This window comes from Cetorhinus maximus, chromosome 16 (assembly GCF_964194155.1).
Source record: "Cetorhinus maximus chromosome 16, sCetMax3.hap1.1, whole genome shotgun sequence".
Taxonomy (NCBI): Eukaryota; Metazoa; Chordata; class Chondrichthyes; order Lamniformes; family Cetorhinidae; genus Cetorhinus; species Cetorhinus maximus.
The window spans coordinates 41137804-41160738 of NC_135894.1; the positions used below are offsets into that span (position 1 = coordinate 41137804).

The following is a 22935-nucleotide window of genomic DNA, read 5'->3' on the forward strand; positions in this document are numbered from 1 at the left end:
GTTGCCCATCCCTAATTGCCCTTGAACCGAATGGCTTGCTAGGCCATTTCAGAGGGCAGTTAAGCGTCCACCATATTGCTATGGATCTATAAGGTAAGGATAGCAGATTTCCTTCCATAAAGGACATGGATGTTTACAACAATTGATGATAGTTTCATGGTCACCATTACTGAGACTAGTTTTATATTCCAGGTTTATTAACTGAATTCAAATTCCACCAGCTGCCATGGTGGATTTAAACACATGTCCCCAGAGCATTAGTTGGGTCTCTGGATTAGCAATCCAGCGGCATTACCACTATACCACCATTTCCCCTGTGACCACAGGTTCCAGACTGCACAGCTAGGGGAAGCATCCCCCCAGCATCTACCCTGTCAAGCCTCATAAAAAAAATTTCAATTTCAGTGAGATCCCATCTCATTCCCCTAGCTTTGAGAGAATATGGGCCGAGTCTGCTCCATCCTCTCCTCATAGGACACTCCACTCATCCTAGGATTCAGTCCAGTGAACTTTTGTTGTATTCCCTCAAGGCAAGAATATTCTTCCTTAGGAAAGACGATCAAAACTGTACACAGTACTCCTGGTATGGTCTCACCAAGACCTGATATAATTTCAATAAGGCTTAATCACTTTTTTTTCTCCATTCCCTTTCTTAAGGTTTGCTTGCTTGTAAGAAAAAAGGCTAACATACTATTTGCTTTCCTAACTGCTTGCTGCTCTTTCAGGTTTATGCACAGTTAATTGCCAAACTGTAACTAAAGGAGGAGTTGTACAGGATGAAATAATTTGAGATAGGCCCTTGTACGAAGCAGCAGGGAACAATTTTAGGCCATCGCAACCTTAGCAGACATTGGTAGAAGCAAAATGAAGGGCAGGCATTTTTCATGACTGGCATGAACTGCAGCCAAACAGGAGAAGCCAAGGCAGGAAAAACAGGCAACAGGCCCAAATTAATAGCTAAGGTTTAAGCCAAATATACCAAATTAAGCCTCAGGTTCTCAAGCAGCAAACTACTCAAAATAAATTACAGGAATTTACAACACCATACTGGAACTAAGAGTAAGAATGAGAATTTTATTTAAATGTGCTCAACTTGAGTTTTGTGCTGCTTTTATCATCACACTTTTGTAGGGACAGGGGAGAGGAGGAATTTGAGGACAGCTCGAATCAAATTAAGGGCATTATTGTCATGTCATCAGATGTTTTCTGCTGCTTATTCGTTTAAGACTGATACTTCCTGTAACATGCCAGTGGGATTGGGAACTTTCATAAATAATTGATTTATTGAGCTACTCAACGTTTTGCTGCTAACTTGCTCCTTATTAGTGCTAGAAATGGATTAAACTGATATTTGCTGATACTTAATCATACATTTGCTTGATGATTGCACAGCTAAGTCCTTATTTTAATCCATCGCTCGTAACATATGATGCCCTGAATTGTAAGATTTTCAAGTGTGGCACCTTTCCAACAGGCCAGGCACAATATCTCTAAATTTGAAAGTCTTAAGAGACAAGCTATCAATGTCAGTAACCAATTTCCTGCCACAAATTCAAATTTTAGGGAACTTCTCCTAGCTCATTCATCCTGTTGAAGCATTGACTCTCAAATAACTTCCAGGGCAGGCTAAGGCAGCTTTTTCATTCTCCCCTCCCCAATACTCCCCAATACAACATTTGCCTGCATGGTACTTCAGGACAGCCTAAATGAGAAAAGTGGCAAGATATTTTTAAAAACAATTTATTTCTAAGTCATCTACCAAATTAATACTCAATTTGTTACATCTTTTCCACTTTGCTATTCTTCACTATTTTCCCCCACTTGCATACTTAGTCTTCCAGTTACTCTGGAATACACACTTCTGGAGTTCAATCAATCCACCTACCAAGTCAACATTTAGGTACAGGATGCTGCCTGGCTACTACATTTTCCCTTCTTTCTTGGAAATGGAGAATTCTGTTGCTTAGCCTGTTATTCTGAAAAATCTTAAACATTCACGCAAATTAAAAGTCAACAGTAGATTCAAACTGGTGATACTCTGGGATGGGAACCCAATTTATTGCAAACAGATTTAACCGAGTGAGTGGTTTGAACTGTGGTTAAGAAGTTTGAATGGTTTGTTTTCAAGAACAAGTCACACACTTTACCTTTATGAAATTGCCGTATATTCTCCATATAGGCAGAGAGGTTTTCAGCTACCAAGGTGACCAATGAATGATTGTGTTGAAGCTGGTTAATCAAGTCATGCCGATAGAACACGTGAGGGCTTCTTTGGGTCTGGCTACAAAGAAAACATTTATGTTAATCAATACCCCTGATGACATTCATAAATTAATCCATTATGGTACAAACTGATGAGATCACTTCCAATGTGCATGAATATAACTCCCAAGGGCAGTGGCTTTCAAACCTTCAGGTGCAAGAGCTCCCATGGGGACCCCATATCCTAACAATGTCAACTACCAACGGAGAACAAACAACAGAAACAATGTGCTAAGGAAACACAAACAGACAATTATAACTATTTGAGGGAAAGGCATCTGCTTACTTTGGGAAGCCAATTTGAATACCTATTGGTCAGAAGCATACTCTGTAACAACTTGTAACAACGTAGCACTTGTAATTAATACCAAGCAAAGTTTTCTACTGCAGAACACACATTTGATGTTTGGGATGAAATCAACATTATGTTAAACATATACGAATAGTTTGTCAACAGGCCTAAATATTGAATACAAAAGTAGGGAGCTCATGCTGAACTTTTATAAAGCTCTGGTTAGGCCACAACTAGAGTATTATATCCAGTTCTGATCACCACACTTTAGGAGGAATGAGAAGGTCCTCAAGAGGGTGCGGAGAAGATTTACCAGAATGGTTCCAAAATGAAGGATTTTAGCTACAAGGTTCAGTTGAAACGGCTGGGGTTGTGCTCCTTGGTGCAAAATGGTTGAGGAGAGATTTGGTAAAATGTCCAACAATGTAACAGATTTAAATAAATTGAACAAAGAAAAGTTGTTCCCATAAACAGATCATACAAAGATAGAGATCGATCGATTTAACCTTTTGGTCAAAATATGGAGGGAAGGAAAAACCTTTTTGTACAGTGAGTGATAATGATCCAGAATTCACTGGCTATGGGGTGCTGGAAGCAGAAACGACCAATGATTTCAAAAGGGAATTGGATGGGGCACTTGAGGAAAATAAGCTGACTGGGTTGCTCTGCAAAAAACTGGCATGGACTCAAAGGGCCAAATGAACTCGTTCTGTGCCATACTGACAACAATTCTAACATTTTATAGTTAAAGTGTATAGCATAATTAATAAAATAAACTATATATATTTTGGGCAGGATCATCTTCCTAATTCAAGGAGAGTGCATTACATACAGAAATCACAGATTTGTCTTTACAATCAAAATCCACCGCTGCAAGTCAGGTCCATTTATCAAGGTGCTTCAAAGAATATGGAAAAAAATATACTAAGCTAGGAAAAGAGTTAGAAGATGCGACTGAAAATGTGGAAGAAATTGGTTTTCAGAGGGTTTTAAGTTTTTAGAGGTGGAGATGCCAAATTTTGTGTGGAGACTTCAATAGAGTAAGACTGAGGTATCCGATGTTGGATCAAAGAAGTGAGATAGGGAATCGCATAGAAGGCTGGATTCCAAGGAATAGTACTTTTGAGAAGATGCCATAAATAGGCCACAAAAGTATTCACAGAGCAAAAATCTTTGAATTTAATACTTTAGGAATCAAAGGGTCAACATAGTTCAGTAAGGACAGAGATAATGGACAAGCAAGACGTACCGTGGAAAAGGTAAGCGTGACAGTTTAAGACACGCTGGAGGTGACGAATGGAAGGCCACCAAGAACAAAATAGAGCAGTCCAGTTCCGAGGTGCAAAGGCATGCCTAAGCATTTCACTGGAAAGCAGTTGAGACATCAACAAAGGCAGAAAATGTTGTAGAAATCTAAGTACATTGGCTAGGTGACTGCAAGTGGTGAGGTTGAAAGCATTTTTCAGAAATGCACGTGTCACAATTGCAAATGATCCATTTGTCAAATTATTCCAAATAAGTCATATTGGACTTGAAACTTTAACTGTTTCTCTCTCCACAGATGCTGCCAGGCCTGCTGAGTTTTTCCAGCACTTTGTTTTTATTGCAAATTGTCTAGTTAGCTGCAGTGGGGTGGAGCTCATAGCATGGGTCAAAAACAACAGATTCAAGTCTTCCTGTCATTGAACTGGATGAAATTCAGGATTTATCCTGGCAAACAGTATGACAGTATAGAAGCAGTGAGGAAGTTGAAAAGTGGGAGAGAGAGAGAACTGGGTATAATAATACATTTGAAAATTGACCTGTTTGCCTGCAGAGGATGCTTTTAGTAGCAGCCAAGGAAAAATCCTAAAATCTAGCGTACATACAAAATAGAATCAAAAATGCTGATTAAATGTTGGGTTTCATCTCAACAGGGCTGGAATACAAAAATGACAAAGTGATATTTCAGCTATACAAAGCTTTGGTCATCTGTTGCACTGCATTCAATCTATGACACCACACTGCAAGAAGGACATACTATCTTGAAGGGGATTACAACACAGATTTACCAGAATACCACCAGAGCACAAAAGTTTAAATTCTGAGGATCATTTGCATAATTTTAGCTTGTATTCCCTTAAATTAGAAGTTTGAGGGGTAATTTGATGGAAATGTTTAAAATGATAAAGTGATTTGATGGGATAGATTGCTATGACATGGCAGGTGATACGTGCCAGGTGGACCAAATCCACAAGGGAAACTTGGCCACGCTATCACAACGGTTTTGCAATTTGTATTTATTACGAGAAGATTTCTGTACTGAATTCAGAAGCAGAGTGTCCACTGACACCTTTAATGATTTTAAAAATTAAATTAAAACTTTTATTAACAAAAGAAAATTCAAACACAGGCATAAGATTACAGTTACTTGATATTATAACAAATCCCAAAACTATAAATTTACCTGATTCCCAACCACCACTCCCTTTAAAGCAACAGGCCAAAATAGATTTTAAATTTAAACAAGCAATCCAGCAAGGTTACCACAGCACCCACAACAGTGGAATTCCAAAGGCTTTTTACACAACTTTAGTTACTGGGCACAGCAGGCTTTTGCAAAAGTGGCTAGAGGCTTTTCCCCAATGCTGCTTTACATGCTGTGCGTTTCAAGATGTTACACGGCCACCCACACATAGCCTTCCCTTCCTCTTTATATATGTATTCTTTCTTTAATGTATAAAATCTCATTGTTCTACAAGTCTTTGGAAATGTACTTTTCCCATAATATAAAAATCTTTCATGTTGTCAGTATGGTCGGTACCTTTAGGAAAAATAAACATATTGCTTGCCTTGCTTACCTCGTTAGTTGTAAACATCCTACCATCCCTTTGAAACCCAAACACCTTATCTTAAAATGAAAATTTCATTCACACTTTATCTATTGACTCTTAGACTTTAGCTCACTCATTAGCATTTCAAATACCCTTTTTACACCTGACTCTTCTAATACTTTCAACCTTGCAGTTTATCTGATTATATTTCAATTAAATCAGTCACAGACAGAACCATCCACACACTCACCCATTAAGTCTACAATAATATTAAGAAAAATTTCATGACAAGATATAGGAAATTATTTCCTCTGGTGAGGGGAAACCAAGGCAATGAAGGATGGTCTTAAAATTAGAGCTAGGCCATTTAAAGCATTTAATCAGTAAACATTTTTTCACACAAAGTATTATGCATATCCAGAATATGCTGACTCAAAAGGTTGTTAATACTGGATCAATTGAAACTATCAATATTGACACTGACAAACCTTTGTTAGGTGGGAGTATCAAGCGATGGAGTAAAGGCAGGTAAATGGAGGGACAAATCAGCATTTACCTAACAGGATGGTGCAAGGGCTGAATTATCTATCTCTCTTGTTTTGTAATCAAAAAGGTGGGGGAGGGAAAAGATGCACTAATCAATATGCACCAATTGCATTAGATTGGTTGCTAAGGAACAATAACAATTGTACGAAGCTGTGCGATGAAAGAGACACATTGCAGGGAGAGAACAGTGTGGTCAAGTGATTCAAACACCATGGAATAAGGGAGGGATGTTGCACAACAGTTACCAAAAAAGTGTCATTTGTAAAATGGCTTAGGGCTATTTTGGTGCCACGAGAAGGATGGAAACTGCAATGAGGAGGATTTGAACCTATTCAGGAAAAAGCTACTTCCTCTGGTAATAGAATCCAGAACAGGGGGGGGGGGGGAGAGAAAGAGTTTAAAATTAGAGCTAGGTCACTTAGGAGTGAAATCAGAATGTACTTTTCCACACAAAGGGTAGTGAAATCTGGAACTCTCTCCTGCAAATGCAGAGTGAACTTAAATTTTCCAGACTATGAATGGTAGATTTTTGTTAGATACTGGCATCGAGGGGGTCAGAAGACGTGCTAAATAGAATTGAGGTACAGAGTGGTCATGAGCTACCAAGTGGCCATCGCATGTTCGTACATTGATGGGGATGGAAGTGGGTAGTGATGTTCAGAGTCTTAGAAAAGAAAAAGGCTGAAGATAGGGAGGCAGTTAGAGAGCTAGATGAATTAGTCTGCAGAACCACACCATTCAGGTCCATACCATTGTTTATGCTTCACATAAGCCACTTCCTACTCCACCTTCATCTAATCCTATCAATATTTCCTTCTAGATCTATCAACCTTGAGTACTTATTTAGCTTTCCTTGAATCCATCTATACTCGGCAGTTCAATTACTCATTATGGTAACAAATTCCACTCTCCAGGCTAGGAAGTTGCTCCTGAATTCACTATTGCGTTTATTCGCAACTGTCTCATTTATGGCCCCACTTTTGGTCTCTCCCCAAATTCAAACAACTTGTATGCTTTCCCTATCAAACCCTTTCATAATCTGTAGGTCTCTGATGGGTCAACCCTCAGCCTTACCGTTCCTGGAGAAAAGAGCCACAGTGTTGCTGATAAGTATATCCTCTCAGTTCTGGGATTATCATCATGAATCATTTTTGTTCTTTCTCCAGTTCTCCTTTCTATAACATGGAGACAAGACCTGTGCACACTGCTCAAGATGATCTAACCGAGGTTCAATAGATGTTTAACATAGCTTCTCTGCTTTGCAATTCTAACCCTCTACAAATGAACCCCAGTGCTTGGTTTGCTGCTTTTTTTTTAAGGCCAATGCTGCAAATTTTAAGTATTTGCATATCTGTATCCCTAGGTCCCTTTGCCTCCACCCCATTTAAACTCCAACCAAAAATTATGCAACCTTCTTATTCCTCCTATCAAAACGTATTTGAAATTCATGGAATGGTTATAGCACAAAAGGGTGGCGTTCAGCTCATCATGTCTGCACCAGTTGAATGCAAGAACTCAGCTTGTCCTACTCTCCCATAGCCATGCAATTTTTTTTCTATTTAGGTAATTAGCCAACATCATGCACTTCGGTATATTGCAGTTGATTTGCCAAATAAATTGGCAGGTTTTTTTTTTCTGTTTTGTTGCAGTCTTCCTCAGAATTTACTATACCAAAATTTGGTATAGGCCACAGCTTTCAAAATTATGCCTCCAATTTCAGTGTCAAAATCTTTTGTACACATTGTTAATAACAGCTCCAGCACTGATCCTTAAGGAACACAATGCTCTGGTTACCAGTCTGAGTGGCAACCCTTAACCCATAATCTATTTTCTGTCATGTCGCCAACTTGCTATCTATTTTTCTACATTTCCTCCGAATCTGTATGCTCTGAACTTAATCATAAGTCTATTATGTAGTACCTTATCCAAGGTCTATTGAAAAGCCAAATATTACACATTTTTAAACATTTTTCCAGTCTGTTACTGCTTCAAAATATTCACTGAGGTTGATATGAGGTATGATTTTCCCTTTTGAAATTTATGCTGACTACTCAATTATATTTTTGGTTCCTGGACGTTTTTCTATTGTCTCTTTGGGGTAAAGCTTCCAATATCTTTCAGTGAAGATTCTAACATCTTTGCTATCTGATATTAAGCAACTCTATAGTTCCCTGGACCTGCTCTATTTCCCTTTTTCAGAAACATTAACTGTTTGTCAGTCCTCTGTGGTATTATTCATTTTCTTTTAAATGCTTGTAATATCTGACCAACGGTGTTCCAGAGAGAGATCAAAAGTGTACTCGAGGGTTGTATTAACGCCTTGGCATCACGAAGTTAAAAACACTTCATTGAAATGCACAAGTGCAAGTATAATTGCATCGTTCAATTATCTAATATCGGTTTGGTGTCCTTTCTCGCCTCAAATATTGAAAAGTCACACTTTCCAATAAATATTATAGAAAGCTAACACACTGGTGCTGGTGACAGAAACAGATCACTTTAATATCTGAAAATCCATCCAAGTTGCACCTAGATGGTTCATAGTGAGGATCAAGGGTCCAGGAATCAGGTCCCTTCTGAAAAACGGTTCTCAAAATTCTCTCTTTATCCTGCCAGTTCATTCCAATGACTCATATTATGGAAGTGCTTACAAAAATAGTTGAGGCTTTCCTGAATACACACACCCACTACAAAGCAATTGATACAACACATAAATTTTCTACAATGAGCAAGAACCATAAAAGTCTAGTAAACTGAAGGGTGGGCATTCTATTCAGAATCCCTACCCCAAATCTCACTCAAGGACAATAAGGAAATTTTAAAATAACGACTGGCCTTTTAATTCAGTAAAAATCTTAGGGCCCTTCACTGAAAATGACAACAGAGCTTTCAAATGTTCTACCACTGTTTGTACCAATAACACAGTCAAATACATTACCAAATAGGTCAATTTAGTTCTGAATTATGATGGGGACAGAAGAAACACAAACTTGAAATCAACAAGTTGGGAAGAACATGGTCCCTCACCAAATGTGTCTTTATTTCTTTCCTTGCATGAAATATTTCTCAATGAACATAAAAAGGCTTGCATTCATGTAGCACCTTTCACGACTGCCAGACATATCAAACAGCTTTACAACCAATTAGTGCTTTTGAAGTGTAGACATTGTTATCATGTAGGAAACGTGACAGCTAATTTATATACCACAAACAAAGTACAAGACCAGATCATTGGCTTTAGATGTTGCTTTAGGGATAAATATTAACTAGGATACCAGGAGAACTGCCCTGTTCTTCTTGAAATATCCACCCAAGAGGGAAGACTTGGTGTAACATCTTATTCAACAGTGCAGTATTTCCTCAGCACGGCATAGGAGTGTCAACCTATACTGTATGCTCAGGTCTCTTTGGAGCTTGAAACCAGAACCTTCTAACTCAGGGGGGTAGGAGATCTACCAATGAGCAAAACTGACAGTAACTAGAGCCCCTTTGATGAGACTTGATGGTGTTAAACCCAGAGTTGTCAGCAGAGACAAGAGTCATGAGATTCAAAAGGAAGAACATGAATTTACTGACAATCAGCGTAGATCAAACAATTAAGTAGTTCAGGATGCATCACTGGAACGGGCACAAACATTTAAAACTACATTGATGGAAGTTTTTGCAAACTCACTCAAGAACTGTCAGAGGAGACTAAATATACAAAAATATCAATAGGCTGGGAAATCAAACCTTTTCAGTTGTGGTTGAAACGAGAGAGATTGCTGCTGAAGGGAGGAGAAAAAGAGCAGAGACTAAAAGTGGGCCTCTTACATCGTACCACAGGTAAAGATGATGTGGTTGTTCTAGGTGACATGAAGCTACTTAAACACCAAGGATCTAGAGACTCGAATGCAGATCAGTGACTTCCAATTTTAACTTGTTTGATCAAATTTACATTTCAAAAAGCCAAGCACCTCATATGCCTCTAATTTATTTGTTTATCCTCAGCCCACTTTGTTGCTACTGCATCCCTACCATAGCCAGATATTTAATTTGTTCAGTGTACTCTCCCTCAAGTCCTTCTACATATTATATCGGTTTATTTAACTCAACAGCAAAAAGCCTACAAGACCAGATCATTGGCTTTAGATGTTGCTTTAGGGATAAAATAGAAAATAGTTGAAGTCTTGCACTTAACAGTCATACCTACTTCCCATTTTGCTTTTCTTTTTAAAACTAGAACAGCACATCCTGCAACTTACCTTGAGCAACATCAAAGATCTAGATTTAATTTAAAAATATCACTTCCTGATGTCTAAAAACATAACTAGCTAGTCTAATTCCATTAGACACCATACTTTTGAAACAATTTTTAAGGTGCATTTATTTTTCAAAGTGAAATGATCGAAGTACTTATACAAAAACATAAAAGAATGATAATCTTTTGAAACAATGAATCTCAGCTATTCCCAGTGTAATCATTTTGGGAGATTGTCTGTTTCAGTTATTAGAAGTCATGAACAGTCTTTCATTATACCTTAAATTCTGTGGTGCTTCTCCAAACAGACTGCAGATTTCCCTAATTTGTTTCAAAGCAGGAATGACCCATTTGTCATTAGTACGTAGTTCTTCCACAAAACGATCTATCCACTGGATCTTTTGAGTGTCGCGGTCCTATTTGAACAGCAAATTACATTAGTAATTCTGTAAATATTACAGCAAGTTAAACTAAACTCCACTAATGCTTGGTGATTATTCCAATTTCCCACTGAAATAAGAAAGTAGTGTATTTTGAATTAAAACATTTCAAAACAAGTGTTGAAATGAGAGAATACAATTGAACATAAATTTAGGAGATTGACTAAGTTCCAGGCTATCACAGTGAAGCACAACATGTTTGCTTTTCCATTTCAAACACAGTAAAAGGGTAGATGAATTGAAAGAAAAGCTTCTTCTTGAACTCACTTAGTTGAAAACGCTGTATTTTTTGTTCATTGCACATGGCATCATTTGATCAGGTTATCTCAATGCAAACAGTAAAGAAATTTTGATTCACTTTTACTTATATTGCATAGGCAAAGTTGGTTTTTTGAATGCTATTTGTCTCTTGGATATTCCATCATGCTACAAAAACAGGTACCTTCCATTAAATGGAGACATTGAGACACTTGGGGTAAATTTATACCAATGTAACGCTGTAGGATGAGGATACTTGGAAATGACAGTAAAATACTTAGTTCAGTGCCTACCTTCAGAAGCAGAGGGCTTCATCCATTTAGAAAGTCAGCTATTTGGGCTAGGCAGATTTTTTAAAGGTTTCCAGATACCAGGTACAGACATTTAAAATAAATACAAGCTCAGATAAAACACTCAATCCCTTATCATGTAATATATTACAATATATGTGAACACACTTACCATGGTAAATGAAGAAGGTGAGCTGCAGACGCAGAGAGCCACAGGGGAATTTTATACTGTGGCAATAACAGAAACCTGGCTCAAATAAGGGCAGGACTGGGTACTAAATATTCCTGGATACAAGCTGTTCAGCAGAGGTTGGGGGGAGGGATGGGGGGAAAAGGAAGGAATGGCAGCATTGGAAATATTACAGTACTGGAGATAGAAGTCATCTGAGAGAGATCAAGGACGGAATCTATTTGGTTACAGTGAAGAAACACTGTAGGTAATTTTACACCACTGGGTGTATTCATAAGCCACCAATTAGTACAAAAGATACAGAGGAACAAATTTGCATGTAAATTACAGAGAGGTGCAAAAAAATTATACAGCACTGATAATGGAGGACCTTAATTATCCTAGCATAGACTGAGACAACAATAGTGTAAAGGACAGAGGGGGAAGAGAGTTTCTGATGTGTTCAGGAGAATTTTCCAGATCAGTATGTTTTCCGCATGATATGGAAGGAGGCATTGTTGGATCTGGGTCTGAGGGTTCAGGTGGGTCAAGTGGATCAACTGTCAGAAGGAGAACATTTAGGGCACAGTTATCATGGTATCAAGTGGTTTAGGTCAGCTACAGAAAAGGACAAGGAGCAATTCGAAGTAAAAATAATTATTTGGGGGGTGAGTCGATTTTGGTGGGGCGAGAACAGTCCTTTCCTGGGTACATTGGAATTAAAGATTGACAGGCAAAACAGTAATGGAACAATTGGCTGTTTTTAAAGAGGAGATGGTTTGGGTAGTGTCAAGATATGATCCCATGAGGGGAAAAGCCATGACAAACAAAATCAGAGCTCTCTGGATGATGAAAGAATTACAAGATGAAGCAGAAAAAGGGTAAGTAGGACAGAGGCTGAGAGTCAACTCACAGACACTTCCTCCTACCTCCCCCTGGACCATGACCCCACCACTGAACATCAAGCCATTGTTTCCAGGACTGTTACTGACCTCATCTCCTCTGGAGATCTTCCTTCCACAGCTTCCAACCTCAGTCTCCCAACCTCAGACGGCCCGCTTCTACATCCTACCCAAAATCCACAAACAGGACTGCCCCGGCAGGCTGATCGTGTCAGCCTGTTCCTGCCCCACGGAACTAATTTCTTGCTATCTTGACTCCATTCCCTCTCCCCTTGTCCAGTCCCTTCCAACCTACATCCGTGATTCCTCTGACACCCTACATCATATCAACAATTTCCAGTTCCCTGGCCCCAACCGCCTCCTCTTCACCATGGACGTCCAATCCCTCTACACCTCCATCCCCCACAGGGATGGTCTGATGGCTCTCCGCGTCTTCATCGAACAGAGGCCTGAACAATCCCTATCCACCACTATTCTCCTCCGTCTGGCTGAACTTGTTCTCACACTGAACAATTTCTCCTTAAACTCCTCTCACTTCCTCCAAATAAAAGGTATGGGTACCCGCATGGGCCCCAGCTATGCCTGTCTCTTTATGGGGTATGTGGAACATTCCTTGTTCCAGTCCTACTCCGGCCCCCTCCCACAACTCTTTCTCCAGTACATCGATGATTGCTTCGGTGCTGCTTCATGCTCTCGTCTGGATCTGGAAAAATTTATTAATTTTGCTTCCAATTTCCACCCCTCCATCATTTTCACATGGTCCATCTCTGACACTTCCCTTCCCTTCCTTGACCTCTCTGTCTCAATTTCTGCTGATAGACTGTCCACCAATATCCATTACAAGCCTACCGACTCCCACAGCTACCTCGACTACAGCTCCTCACACCCCGCTTCCTGTAAGGACTCCATCCCATTCTCTCAGTTCCTTCGCCTCCGTCGCATCTGTTCTGATGATGCCACTTTCAAAAACAGTTCCTCTGACATGTCTTCCTTCTTCCTTAACCAAGGTTTTCCACCCACGGTGGTTGACAGGGCCCTCAACCGTGTCCAGCCCATCTCCCGCGCATCCGCCCTCACACCTTCCTCTCCCTCCCAGAAACATGATACGGTCCCCCTTGTCCTCACTTATCACCCCACCAGCCTCCGCATTCAAAGGATCATCCTCCGCCATTTCCGCCAACTCCAGCATGATGCCATCACCAACCACACCTTCCCTTCAACTCCCCCCCTCCCCAGCGGCATTCCGCAGGGGTCGTTCCCTCCGGGACACCCTGGTCCACTCCTCCATCACCCCCTACACCTCATCCCCCTCCCAAGGCACCTTCCCATGCAACTGCAGAAGGTGCAACACCTGCCCCTTTACTTCCCCTCTCCTCACCGTCCAAGGGCCCAAACACTCCTTTCAAGTGAAGCAACATTTCACTTGCATTTCCTTCAATTAGTCTACTGCATTCATTGCTCCCAATGCAGTTTCCTCTACATTGCAGAGACCAAACGCAGTCTGAGTGACCGCTTTGCAGAACACCTTCGGTCTGTCCGCAAGCATTACCCAGACCTCCCTGTTGCTTGCCATTTCAACACTCCACCCTGCTCTCATGCCCACATGTCCGTCCTTGGCCTGCTGCATTGTTCCAGTGAAGCTCAACGCAAACTGGAGGAACTGCGCCTCATCTTCCGACTAGGCACTTTACAGCCTTCCGGACTGAATATTGAGTTCAACAATTTTAGATCATGAACTCTCTCCTCCATCCCCACCCCCTTTCCGATCACCCCCTTTTTTTTCCCCAATATCCCACCTATTTCCATTATTTTTAAATGTATCTCCATCCATTGTTTTATCTCTGCCTTTTAGCCTATTTCGATTCCTTCACCCCACCCCCACTAGGGCTATCTGTACCTTGCTTGTCCTGCTTTCTACTCTTAATTAGCACATTCCTTAGATAATATCATCACCTTCAACACCTCTTTGTCCTTTTGTCTGTGACATCTTTTGGTTATCTCCACCTATCATTGGCCCTCTATCCAGCTCTACCTGTCCCGTCCCACCCCCCTTAAACCAGCTTATATTTCACCTTACTTAGTTCTGTTGAAGAGTCATATGGACTCGAAACATTAACTGTGTTCCTCTCCGCAGATGCTGACAGACCTGCTGAGTTTTTCCAGGTATTTTTATTTTTGTTTTGCATTTCCAGCATCCACAGTTTTTTGCTTTTATTTAAGTAGGACAGATGTCAGGTTGATAATACAAGAGACAACCAGGCTGAATGTAGAAGGCTCAGAGGGAAAATTAAAGAAGAAATAAGAGAAGCAGAGAGCGTGAAAAGAGATTGGCAGCTAACATGAAAAGGGAATCAAGTAGTCTTCCAGAGGTATAAAAATAGTAAAAGAGCAGTAAGAGGAGTGGGGCCGATTGGAAACCAAAACAGTGATTTACACATGGAGTTAGGGAGCATGGCCAAAATAGTAAAATGAGTACTTCATATTCATCTTTACTAAGGAAGATGCTGCCAAAGTCATAATGAAAGAGTTAGTTGAGACACTGGGTGGGTTGAAAATTGAGAAAAAGGTATTACCTCCTCTTTAGAGGAGATTTACCAGGATGCTGCCTGGGGCTGGAGGGTCTGAGCTTCGAGGAAAGATTAGATAGGCTGGGGTTGTTTTCCTTGGAGCAATGAAGGCTGAGAGGGGACATGATGGAGGTGTATAAGATTATGAGGGACATAGGGTGGATAGGAAGGCACTTTTTCCATTAGTAGAGGGGTCAATAACCAGGGGGCATAGAATTAAGGTGACAGGTATAAGACTAAGAGGGGAGTTGAGGAGAATTTTTTTCACCCAGAGGGTGGTGGGGGTCTGGAACTCTCTGCCTGAAAGGGTGGTTGAGTCAAACTCTTAACATGTAAGAAGTATTTAGCTATTCACTTGTGTTGCCATAGCCTCCAGGGCTATGGGCCAAGTACTGGAAAATGGAATGAGTGTAGTCAGATCTTGGTTTACCAGCACGGACACGATGGGCCGAATGGCCTCCTTCTGTGCTGTAGACATCAATGACACAATGAGTCTAAAGCCTAGCTGTACATAAAAGTTAAGTTACCAGGATCAGATCAGGTGCATCAAAGGAAACTGAAGGAAGTAAAGGTGGTAATTGCAGAGACACTGGTAATAATCGTCCGATCCTCCTTTGATCCAGGGGTGGTGTCAGAGAACTGGAAAATTACACACGTTACACCTTTGTTCGAAAAAGGGTGCACGGATAAACCCAGATGAACCACTGATTTTCAAGATCTACATTAATGACCTAGACTTGGGCGTACAAGGCACAATTTCAACATTTGCAAATGACACTAATCTTGCAAGTATTGTAAACTGTGAGGAGGAGAGTGACAGACAGGCTGGTGGAATGGGTGGACAAATGGCAGATGAAATTTATTGTAGAGAAGTGCAAAGAGATACATTTTGACAGTAGGAACAAGGAGGGGAAAAATAAAACGAAAGAATCAATTCTACTAGGGTGCAGAAGCAGGGCACCAAGGAATATAGGTGCACAATTCATTGCAGTAGGGCACCTTGAGAAAGTAGTTAATAAATACCCCTAAGAGGAAAAAATAACTCCGAAGGAAAAATATGTTGACATTTAATTTTTTGCGTATACCTTAATTAATTAATACCAGTGCAATGACTTATGACCAAAAATGTAAAACGCTTATTCTGTATATCCTTTAATAAAATGCAGCTCTTACCTGAGAGCAGCTATAATCTAGGATTTTGATGTGTGCACTTAAAGCCTGGTCCATGATGTCAACAGGTACGTCATCGCTATGTGCTAAATTCCACAGGAGGTTTAACACCTTATGTGCCATCACACCATCTTTGTCATCCTCAGCAAGGCGACGGATTAACTCTAACAGCTTTTCACGTTGCTTTTTACTTGCATTTGTCCAGCTTGCCTTCAAGTTAAAATTTTGAGAAGTAAATGAGTACATACTTCATTCAGTCCATCAATTTATTTAAGTATTAAAAAAAGTCTACCTTAAAGCAATCAAAAAGGTGGTCAAGCTGTTCAGGAGAAAAATCCCAAGCCAATTTTGCAAGAAGATCATGGACGTTCTTCACAATTGCTTCATGTTTACCAGCCTAAGTATAAAAAATATAGCAACAGACATCACGTAATAACATTCAGAATTCTGGTGGTACAACTTTTTAAGAAAATACCCCAAATTGAAGACAAAATGCGTTTTCCCCTCCAGAAAATGTAACCAGGACCTGAAGGAATGTACTATATACAATCAGTAAAATAAAAATTATAAGGAATGGTAATAGCAATTTTAAATGCTCAAAGCTGAACTTCAGTTGCAGCATGCATCTACAGATAGATTCTACACTAAACTGCTAAATCTGGCCTTCACTCAGTAGCAATACTCTCACCCGAGGCAGGTACTTATGAGTTCAAGCCCAACTCTGGAGACTAGAGACAGACACAGTCTGAACTGACCAGTGCAGTGCTGAACAAAATCTTGCATGGTCAGAGATGCTGTCTTTCAGATGAGTTATTGCACCTCTCAGCTGGACTTAAAAGACTGCAAGGTCCTATTCAAAAAACAGCATTGAGTTCTGTGATATCCTGGCCAACATTTATCGCCCAACCACCGAAACTTGTGTGGTCATTTATCTCCGCTGTGTTTTCAATTGGCTACTGCATTTCCTACATCAGAAGTGACAACACTTCAACAAAGTACCTTTTTGGCTGCTGAGTTTTTTTTCAGGCAATATGAGATTGCAAAAGGTGACTCTTTTCATCTTCCTTAATAACTATTGGTCTGATACTTCAGTACAACACTAAGAGGGTGTTCCAATGTTGGATGCCCTCTGTTCTTTTGATAAAGGTGCTTAACCAAAGCTCGGTCTGTCTTCCCAGGTGCATGGTGTTATCCCAGTATCCTGGAAAATATCGTTTCTTGAACCACAACACGAAGAACAGATTATTTAAATAATTTTTCCTTCGCTATTTCAAAAACCTTGGGTATATTGTACCCAATATACTCACTTAGCAGCAACTGCACTTCAAAAGTTATCCCATGTCAAGGGCTTTGAGATGTGCCATCATGTAAAGCATTCTAAGTATGCCCACTTTCTTTCCTTTTTCCCTGCCTACTGCCCTACGTATCAACCAGGGTCCAAAATGCACGGGGCTGGCAGGCAAATTCATCCCTGAAAGCCCCGAAGCCTGCAAAAAACCAATGACTGGGGTCCCAAATGAGAGAATGGCTGCCCTATTTGTGAAAGAAACAGATTCTGTCTGTCTCTCATTCTCACTGCTCCAGCCATAGGTTCCCTCTCTCCCACATTTGCCGCTCAAGGGACAGAATCTATGATTGCAGGAGCAGTAAGGGCTGGAGAGGGAGAACCTGCGATAGGTGAAGCTGGAACCGGACTTTATTCTGGCTGGTCCCACTGTGGCCATCAACTTTGAAATGAGGCCATTTTGAAGGGAGGTACGAAATAGCTTCTGCTATTAAGCAGAGATAACCTAGATAAATTAGGGTTTTTGTTTGGTGCTTATAGTTGGGGTTAGATAAACTAGGTAAATTAGCTATTTTAGGCTCAGTGGTTTTTTTTCAACCAACAAATCCATAGAGTGTCTGTCCCTGCATTTCAGAGCATACACCACACCCAGAGCAGTGACCGCCTGTAAATGGGGTGTAGGTGACCAAATCTCTAATGATGTTCTCCAGAAAAGATCTTCAGGATGTTCAGGGTAATGGCTGTGTGTGCACACAAGTGTGTGCGTGCCAGTTAGTTTGAAAAAAAATCTTTTATTAGCTTATGCCTATTGTTTTCTTGTGTCATTTAGATACTGTGGTGTCCAAGAAATTAAAGCCACAAGACACAAGGAAAGCATTAAGTTTAATGGAGGGATGATGATTATTGAGGGTATTGATTCTGCTTGTGTGTGAGGCCAAATGCCCCATTTGTCATCCAAATATCTGTAGTAACACATAGGGAACCTAGAACAATTTTAAACACACTGTTCCCACTCTGCCATGTGTATGTTAGCACAGGTTGGGGCAAATAACTTACTCACAGCTGTGCCTTTGATTTGGAGATAAAATTCATTATTGAATTCAAAGTCATTTTTTGTTAAACCTAAATGTAGTAATCGAATTATAGCTTCATCCAGTCTATCAGACTGGGGAAATTTATTAAAGATATTTTGGACAGCCAATATACCTTCATCTCTTTCTAAATTTGTGTATAGACTTTAAAGCATCCATTGCAAAAAGTATGAATTTGGAGGGGGCTACAGTTAATGAGTTAACAACCCATGTCTCAATAAAGCACGAATGATTCTATTAACGTATGGATGATCATGCGAGGAGGTGAATTAGCTTGGGAAAAGCAACTAAAGTGTGAACTACATGTGAATTGGACCATTCATTATTAGATGGTTAGCTTGGAGCTGCAAAATTAATTTGTGTGCACAGTGGACCGTTGGAAGTCAGTATCCTTAAGTGTTTGTCAATACTCACTTTACACAGAAATATTGAGGGAACGGAAACTTGAAATTGGCAAAACAAAAGCAAAGAATGCTGGAAAATACTAATTGCTTGCAATTAAATGTTAGAAGGAGCTGCACATGGAGGCGCACACACACAGTGCTGCCTTATCAACCTAAAGGAGGAAACCCTAAAAATAAAACAACAAATTCAGGAGGTAATGTTACTACGTGACTATATCAGCTAATAAGGAAGTTAGTAAGTATGCAAAAGGAGACACTGAAAATCAAAGCAGCCCTCAAGAAAATTTCAAGAGCCATTGGGGAAAAATCCTGACCCTGGTATCAACATAGTCACTACCTTAAAATAAAAACGGTGAAACAGTGACAAGTTATTTTATTTTTTTCCCCATCAACTAATTGTCTGACAACATGAAAGCCCATCACTGTGCTCAAGAGCGTCCAAATTAAAATTCATATATATCTATCTGTAGCGTTCATGCTTGTCCAACATGGAGTGCACAATTTCCTCTTATAGGGGCATGTACCTCGTATGTAATTCCAAGAGTTTATGTTAAAATAAAAGCAAAATATTGCAGATGTTAGAAATCTGAAATAAAAACAGAAAATGCTGGAAAAACTCAGCAGGTCTGGCAGCATCTGTGGAGATAGAAACAGAGTTATGTTTTGAGTCCTTACGACTCTTCTTCAGAGAAATGTGATGGGTTTTAATGTTGTTTGGGGGGGGGGGGGGGAGGAGGAGGTGGAGCAAAATAGAAGGTCAGGGATAGGTTAGAGGGCAGGAGAGATTGAGTGACTAAGGTGTCATGGAACACAAGACAAAGGGAATGCTAGTGATAGTATTAAAGTCTAAAGCTTTGGTCCAGAGTAGGTATTAATAGCAGGATGAAGGTCAGCACTGTCTTAAAGCAAAATAGCAGAAGGTGTTCATAGCAAAGAAAGGGTCAGTGATGCCTGAAATCAAAGGCATGAGAACAAAATACAGACTGGTACTTGGAGGTGGAGGGGAAGAAATTCAAAATGGAGGACAGAGTTCACAGCCTGAAGTCGTTGAACTCAATGTTGGGTCCTGAAGACTGTGAACTGCCGAATCAGAAGATGAGGTGCTGTTCCTCCAGCTTGCATTGGGCTTCACTAGAACACTGTAGCAGGCCAAGGACAGAAATGTGAGCACGAGAGCAAGATGACAAATTAAAATGGCAAGCGACCAGAAGATCGGGGTCATGCTTGCGGAACGAGCAAAGATGTTCCACAAAGCTGTCACCCAGTCTGCGTTGTCTCTCCAATATTTTTTCATTCATTTATGGGATGTGGGTGCCGCTGGCTAAGCCAGCATTTATTGCCTAGTCCGAATTGTCCTTGAGGTGGTGGTGGCAGGGATACCTTCTTGAGCTGCTGCAGTCCATGTTGTGTAGGTACACCCACAGTGCTCTTAGGGAGGGAGTTCTAGGATTTTGACCCAGCGACAGTGAAGGAATAGCAATACAGGGATGGATTTGCCATTGTCAATTCCAGTGTCTAGATCGATGCCTGGAGGTCCACCCAGTTTCATTACTTTTTTTATTGACTTTCTAGCGATTTAATACAAATGAGTGACTTGCTTTCAAAGGGCGTTTAAGAGTCAACCACACTGCTGTGGATCTGGAGTCACATGTAGGCCAGACCAGGTGAGGACAGCAGATTTTCTTCCCAAAAGGACATTAGTGAACCACATGGATTTTTACGACAATCGACAAATGGTCATCATTAGACTTTTAATTCTTTTAACTGAATTCAAATTCGACCATCTGCTGTGGTGGGATTCAAACCCAGATCCCGAGAGCATTACCCTGGTTCTCTAAGTTACCAGTCCAGTGACAATGCCACAATGCCATCGCCTCCCCATGTAAAGGAGACCACATTCTGGGCACTGAATAGAGTAGGCTAAATTGAAAGAAGGGCAAGTAAATGACTGCTTCACCTGGAGGTGTTGTTTGGGGTCTTGGATAGTGATAAGGGAGGAGGTTAAGGGGCAGGTGTTACACTTCCTGTGATTGCATGAAAGATGCTATGGGAAGGGGAAAGCTAGAAATTGGCACAGTGACCTTTCCGACTTACTTTATACAAATGAAAATGTTTGAACCACTTATCAAGTTACATAACATGAGCATGGTTAATATGTACAAATACCTAAATAAATGTAAGCATTTGAGGAAAAAAAGTTTAGCAATATAGTTCTCTTCTCAAAAGTAATTATGCTCAATTCTTTTTCTCTGCATTTCACAATAAGTTTAATCATCTGAAAGTGAAAATCATTTAAAACATCTTCAAAAAATCCATTGCTATTTTAACACAAAACACATGCAAATAGGATAGCACAAAACAACCTGATTGAATGCTGTTTATTTCCTCACCTGCGCTGCCCAAATGTTGTCAAGATCTAGAAGGGTGAGTGCTTTTTCTTTAATAACAAAGCGAAGTATCTTCTCTAATTTTTCAACATATTGTGGTTGATGTAGACTGTCACGCAACACAATTGACAGGATGTTGTTTTGTTGAATCCACTCCTACAAATAGTAAAGGAATATAGAAACAAGACAATCACATTCTTTCAAACATATTAATAGCAAGGATAACATTTTTAAAGTTGAAATTTTTCAGAATATATGAAAATTTGCTTTTCTAAACTGAAAACCTCAGGACCATCGGTGAACCACATTTTCAAGACTGCAACAAATTTTGAACACTGAAAAAGACTGCTCACCACCCAGGTCTGGAAGTTATCAAAGAAATAGAATATTCACCAATTCAGTACATTTCTCACATAAAGGGAACAAAATTGCAGCAAAGAATGTATACGCAGCACATGTTAAGTGCAACGTGGAGGTTGAGATGCTCTTGAACACCAGTCTAGAGAAAGTATCAACTGAATGTGAAAAAGCAAAGATATGAGCTGTTCTTCATTAACTACACTGGAAATTAAGTGACAAGAAAAACAAATTGCATTCTACAATTTTTTCCTTTTCTCTCCAACTTGCAAATCTATATGCCCACAATTATCTTGGGTCAATATTGTTCTGGTCTTCAGACATTTCTAAAACAGGCTAGAAATGTTAGAAGAAATTTCTATCGCTTCCAAAGTTGAATACTTAAGTCAAACAGAGCACATAATATAAAGTAAATTGACCTAAGACATTCAAAATCCAGTTGCAAATATCATACATAAAACTATATTTCCTTGTAGGATAAAGAAGCAATTTTACTACTTACTGCCATTCTTTCTGCTGTCAACCATTCTTCTTCTTCAGGACTGCCATGACGATGAGTATAATAAGAGACACTGGAAATCACCTTGTTAACTTCATTTAGTGCATTCATTTTTCCATTAAAAGATGAAATTTGTAACAACCTATAAATAACAAAGTTAAATTATAACAAAGAACCACAAACTATTTCAATAAAAATCCAATAAAAGGTAGTATAATTACCTTAGAATCATTTTTAACCTAAATATTTCTAAATTTTTGACCGTTTCCTCCTGCCCAGGAACCCGTGAAGCTAAGTTTTTCAGTGATTTAATTATCATAGATAAAGCATCATTTTTGGCTTCATTCTTCGCTTCTTTTTTCAGCTCCTCATCTGTTAGATTTTCTAGAAACTGCGGAACCATTTCTATTATTGGAAGGAAGTATTTCTTCACTGTATGCAAGGTAAGAAATTCATAACACTGTCCAAAAGGTCTGTAAAGCATTAAAAAAATATATATTAGCATACATGTTGTCACCATTCTATGCTTCTATTAAATATAATGCCTTCATACAAATGAAAACCTGAAAGCCAAAAAGCTTCAAACAATTTTGCATATCACAGAAGTCAAATTCACCAGTAATAAGTAACTAAATCAGCACACAGTTTCAGCAATGTTACCTAAGATTATTTAAAGTCCAGCCTGCATATAGCAGAATCTACATGAGACACAATTCCTTTACAAGTTAGGAACAGTGATGATCTCTGCTTGCTAGTTTTCTCCATTCCAGTGTGTAGGAAAGGCTCACTCTGAACATTTCAATTTCTGACTAGAAATTAAAACTGAATAAACTGAACCAGGAGACGAGAAAATAAAGGTGTCAAATTGTATCAGGTCAAAATAAGAAATGAACATGATGTGACAGAAACTATATTCAAAATAAGGCACATCCTACCTATGGGAGGTAATTATCATTCAATATC

At 39.7% G+C, this 22935-nt stretch overlaps 1 protein-coding gene across 2 annotated transcripts in view; it reads right to left on the bottom strand.

Annotated features, from left to right (window-relative positions):
• usp9 (ubiquitin specific peptidase 9) overlaps window positions 1–22935 on the bottom strand; it is a 290030-nt gene that overhangs the window by 178931 nt on the left and 88164 nt on the right. For both annotated transcript variants that reach the window (XR_013579171.1, XM_078559739.1), the window contains exons 8-14: window positions 22194–22445; window positions 21976–22114; window positions 21120–21272; window positions 16242–16346; window positions 15953–16159; window positions 10433–10569; window positions 2148–2281 (exon numbers count right to left, since the gene is read on the bottom strand). Coding sequence is in view for 1 of the 2 variants with exons in the window: in XM_078559739.1 (XP_078415865.1) it covers window positions 2148–2281; window positions 10433–10569; window positions 15953–16159; window positions 16242–16346; window positions 21120–21272; window positions 21976–22114; window positions 22194–22445 (1127 nt within the window). In the remaining variant the exon portion in view is untranslated. The remainder of the gene's footprint in view (window positions 1–2147; window positions 2282–10432; window positions 10570–15952; window positions 16160–16241; window positions 16347–21119; window positions 21273–21975; window positions 22115–22193; window positions 22446–22935) is intronic.